This window comes from Raphanus sativus, chromosome 4, assembly GCF_000801105.2.
Source record: "Raphanus sativus cultivar WK10039 chromosome 4, ASM80110v3, whole genome shotgun sequence".
In the NCBI taxonomy this organism is placed as follows: domain Eukaryota; kingdom Viridiplantae; phylum Streptophyta; class Magnoliopsida; order Brassicales; family Brassicaceae; genus Raphanus; species Raphanus sativus.
The window spans coordinates 52,052,976-52,058,213 of NC_079514.1; the positions used below are offsets into that span (position 1 = coordinate 52,052,976).

At 31.8% G+C, this 5,238-nt stretch overlaps 1 protein-coding gene across 1 annotated transcript; it reads right to left on the reverse strand.

Annotated features, from left to right (window-relative positions):
• Positions 1–945: 945 nt before the first annotated feature.
• On the reverse strand, positions 946–3,493 carry LOC108836215 (probable pectinesterase/pectinesterase inhibitor 35). Its single transcript, XM_018609407.2, has 2 exons — positions 2,534–3,493; positions 946–1,831 (listed from the first exon to the last, which is right to left on the reverse strand). The coding sequence occupies exons 1-2, from the start codon at positions 3,438–3,440 to the stop codon at positions 1,167–1,169; spliced, it is 1,572 nt and encodes a 523-aa protein (XP_018464909.1). The 5' UTR covers positions 3,441–3,493; the 3' UTR covers positions 946–1,166.
• Between the last annotated feature and the right edge of the window lie 1,745 nt (positions 3,494–5,238).

Genomic DNA, 5,238 nt, shown 5'->3' on the forward strand with positions numbered 1-5,238 from the left:
ACCACTTTTCATGCATTTGTCTTGGAGGCAATAATATGGATCTCTTCAAGGTCTATACAACTTTTCATAGTCGTATAACTCTTTGTTCTGATAATATTTTATCAAAAGAAAACCTGCATATTTATGAACAAGATGAAGATTAAAACAATATATTTAAATAGCATTAATGTTACAATCATTTTTACATCGATTATTTTTTATATTATTTGGTTTGATAAAACTGGTATTTTTTGTATATAGATAAATATATATTATCCTGTATAATTTTTTTATAGTTTTTATAATATAGAATCATATTAGAAATATATCAGTTTCATACAGTAGGCATTTTTATATTTATAAGTTGGTCGAAACAACTTTTTTAAAAATACAGAAAATATGTGAAAATGTTTTATAAAGTAGATTTGGTAACTAATTTAGATAATATTGCAAAATCAGATATTTTCCTTTTTTAAATAGTTAGTATATACTCCATTATGATGGAACTAATCAACCAATATGATAAACATATATTGACAATATTGATACTATCTTTTTTTCCTAAATAATTAGTATCTATTCACAAAGATACATAGTTGTTTTGAAGACTTTCTTATCTATTAAGTGGTTGTTACATTCATTTGAAAAAATCAAAAATATGTGAAAATGTGTTATATACTATATTTCTAACTAATTTATATAAAATTAATATATTTGGTGAACCAATAATATATTAATAAATGAATATGCTCAACATCAAAATATTGATTATAAAACGTTTTTCAAATAGTTAGTGTATATGCAGATCATATAAACTTCCTAAAATTTGCATAAATAAATTATTTATTTATTTGTATTAAGCAAATAAATTAATGAACAGAATATCATAACATATTGTTTTTTTGTTCAAATTATAACATATTGTTTATATAAGAAAAGTGACTATATCACTGATTAATGACTATATACAATACCAACTTTAACACTTTATTTACGACAGGATAAATACAAATGTAAGAGTATAAAACCAAACTATATAAGATGAAAAAAAAGAGTATAAAACCAAACACCAAAACACTTTGAATACACAAAAGCGTTGTAGATTACAAATCTTTTGTTCAACTATATCACTGATTAATTATAATCAATTTGAAGCATTACCTGCTGAGAATAAAGTTTAGATAACATCATAAAAGACCAGAGTCGAAAACAACACCGGTTGGTGGCAACCATGAATTCCCACCAATGAACCCTGAGACAGTAAATCCTTGAGCCTCAGTCAACGTCAACGCCGAATGATATCCAGGCCAACTAACCCGACCCGAAACCGATGATCCAGGACCCGAATTACCAAACTCTCCGTAGTACAGACTCTTCAAAGCGAAACTACCTGACCAAGGAGACCAACCCGAAGGATGAATCGAACCGTCCAAAAACGATTGCATCACAACGGTTCTCGAATACTCCTTCCACGGTCGACCCAAGTAAGTCCCGGTCGAACCGGTTATTCTGCAATTATGAATCGCAATACCGGTATTCTGGTTCGGGTCGGATCTTCCTTGTGCCGTGACGTAGTTCTGATCCGACGAGCCTTTTCGTGAAGCGATGTTGCAGCTTTGGAAAACGACGGCGGAGTTTCCGAAGATGAAGTCGACGGTGCCGGTAATGTCGGTTTCACGATAGAACTGTCGTTTGGACAGAGTGTAGAGTGTGTCTTGGTAAGCATCGATGGAGCATCGGTAGACAACCGATCTGTCTGACCCGACCCGTAATGCTACCGCTTGCTCTGCGTTTGGTCCCGCACTGTTCACGAAGGTTATATCCCGAGCTATGAATCCGTCTCCCATAGCGGCTTTCATAAATTAACAAAATAATAGTAAAAATTGATTTTAGTAATTACAGTATAACCTAAATTACAACAGTCAACAGTCATAAACATAAATAAATAATATAATTATTAATTTAAATATATAAAGTTGATTAACAAATACTTAGAATAATAGAACAACATATTTTATACTCAAAAAGTAGGTGAGACTTACAGAAATTAAATTTATTAAACTGTGTAAGATTAACTAAAATAAATAAGTATTAAAACTAGAAAATGATATAAAAAGATCAGTGCTCTAAAATAATGAAACAATTTTCTTTTTCTTTTATAAAATTCGTTGGACATTCAAAAATTAGTTTAGATGTGGGTCTAAACAATTTCTGTCTATAAAATGCATAATAACAAACATTTAATAGGAGATAAGAAAGTTAAAAAAATTCAAGATAACCATGAAACAAAATAGTTAAAACATGAATATTAAATTTTATATAAAATATACCTATTTTATTTGAATTTTGTTTCAATTTAGAGTTTAAATAATTATCTTTTTTTTTGATAAATGATATTTTGTTATTTTATGTATGCTACTTTGTGATAAAAAATGTTATTTTTGCTTTGAGAAAAATAATATTTAATGAGATTTGTCCAAAATAATTTTCTTTTATCAGTGTCAAAATTAATTAATATTCTGGTTTTAATGATATAATGGTAAGGAAAACCCACCGACAGTAGCGGATTGGTAAGTATCGTACCCGCCTTTGTTACTTCTGCTACCGACAATAACTGTTTTGCCTTTACCGTCACCAACCAACATGACGTTCTTCTGCTTGGTCGGAATATTCAGATTCTCTTTATAGGTTCCAGCTGTTAAGTGGATGACGCTTCTGCCACCACTCCCCTTCTCCAAAGACGCCAACGCTTCCCCTACGCTAATGTGTGTCCCGCTTCCGTCGGCAGCCACCACCGCGTGAGGTCTCAGCTCTTCCACCGAAGCTTCCAAAAGCCTCCGGTCCGACAAAGAAACCCACGTTGGATAATCCTGACCGGACAATAGTTTCCGGCCACCATTTTCACGACGTTTCGGTTTAGAGGAAACGAACATGTCTAGCGAATTGGTTAGTAAACTGGTGAGGTTACTTACAACCGGATCAATCGTGAACCCTTCTTTATGGAAGCTCGTTTTCTCACTGAGGCTTTGCTTACAAGTCTCTTGATTAGTCAACGCAGCGCTTAGCCACGTATGGACATCATCATTTGCATGATCTTTAGGGTTGACAACGATGCGAGACAGCATGTCGAGTGTGTCGTCTAGCAGCTCAAGACAGTCGTCGACAGGATCGAGCATGAGGGTTTGAGAAGTACGCTGCGAGAGCGTGAGTCTGAAGGCGAGAGAACGGGCTAAGAGAGCCTGGTCCAAGCTGCTTTGGACTGAGTTGAGAAACCCATCGTTTGAGTGTTTGGTTGATGATGATGACTCTGAGTTTGGGTGTCTTGAGAATTTTGAGAACTTTGAGTTAGATGAATTGGCAAACACTAAAGTATGAAGATGGAAGAGGTTTAAGATCAGGAAGAACAATAGTTTTATTCGGAACTTATGATTTGGTAGCAAGGATGATGTAAAAGAAGCCATGTTGTGATTTATGTGCAACTTTTGATGGTTTGCATGTAGTAGAGAATAAGTGTTATGTGCTTGGTAATAATAATCTACTATACATATATATAGATATTGTTTCATAATCAACTAGTACTAGGTGTACTAAAAGTTCTTGTTAAAGTTGAGGTGGACCAATTTCGTAAACTCTAGTTTCAACGATAGGGAAGCGACTTATTAGTAATATTATCCTGTAAATGATCTCTCGTGCACAATTCCTTCTCTTTGGTACATTTTTCTATAACTTGATATCTGATGGACGGAAATCCAACCGATTAATCATCTGAGAATATATCCACTGACCCTGGACAAATTTGGTTGGTCACAAATAGATAAATCATCCGTACATTGTTTTTAAAAAATTACAGTCTCAGTGTGGAAGACAAGTTACTGTTTTTTTGCAGTACAATTAACCATTAATTAACCCGGACCTCGTAGTCTAGTGGTACACCCCAGGCTTCGGTCACTGAGGGGCAACCCGAGTTCGACTCGCGGGGAGGGGAGGCGTGTCCAGGGCCTTAAACGGTACAGACACAGGCTGGCGCCGGGCCTAGGTGGGTGGGCCCCGAAAGGGGTCAACCACCTGGTTAATCAAAAAAAAAAAAAATTAACCATTAATTATCAATATATTAAAATGATCGTTTTATTATCTGTTAGATTCACTTTGATAATGTTTTTTCAGAAATTGCACCCGGTAGGTAGCTAAGAAAAAAAACCAAAATTCACAAATTAACAAAAATCTTATTCTCTATTTCTTGTTCTCTTCCTATCTCTCTCTATTCTCTCTTAAAACTAATTTTAGTTTTTTTCTGGGTTATTTCACAAATAATCCCATGTTTCTTTTCTCCTTTTTTTCTTGATCCTAAACTATAGTTTTGTTAAGCTGTTTATAATTAGAGTGTTGCACTACATAAATTGACCGTAACATGTTGATTTCACAAGTGGTTTTAACTTTTAAGTTTAAATGCATCAGTCAAAATAACCTTGTGTGTAATAGTTGGTATATGTATAAAAAAGATTATATCTGATAAGAGTTTTGTCAGTTTTTCGTTGGTTGGTAGAAGTGTTGACACCATCGGAGATGGGTATTTCCACTGAAACTTTATTTTTTCTTCTGTAATTTACACTAAAATAAAATAATTTTATTGTAGTTTAATTTTTATTCAATACTATTATTCTATTATATAGTTATTCTATTATATAATAAGATAATAGAGAAATATCATTTTACACTATAATAGAATTATTCTATTTTAATGTAAATTATAAAAAAAAAAATTAAAAAAAACCATTGGAAATGGTCTAGAAATAGAGTAAAATTAATATTCTTCTATATCTTATCTACAACAGAAAAACGCTATTATACAGTAAAACCATTTGAACAAAAAATAATTTATATAGAATTATTCTATTTTATTGTAAAATATTATAGAAAAAAATAGAGAACTATTGGAAATGGTCTAAGGCCAAATAAAACAAGTATTCGTTTAGGAGTATTTTAATGAAAATTTTTATTCATTAAATTCTCATATTATATTATTTAATTATAATATTTTAAAACTATGAGAAATGTTACTTATAGTTGGATTTCTGTAGTTTTAAGATATTGATAATTAAATTATATATATATATATTGAGAATTCTATGAGAAAAAATTCATTAAAAATATGTTAAGAGCATGTTCAATGGTAGGTTCTTTCTTTAAAATTCTAAAAATATATAAGTAATAAATATTTAATTGTGAGTATTTTAGAGTTACTGAAAATCTAATCAATTT

Bases quoted from the DNA above. Each gene is read 5' to 3' on its own strand.
- LOC108836215 (XM_018609407.2), bottom strand. From the start codon at position 3,440: ATGGCTTCTTTTACATCATCCTTGCTACCAAATCATAAGTTCCGAATA. The intron at 1,832-2,533 runs GTGGGTTTTCCT...AATTTATGAAAG, and splicing joins TTACCAATCCGCTACTGTCG to CCGCTATGGGAGACGGATTC.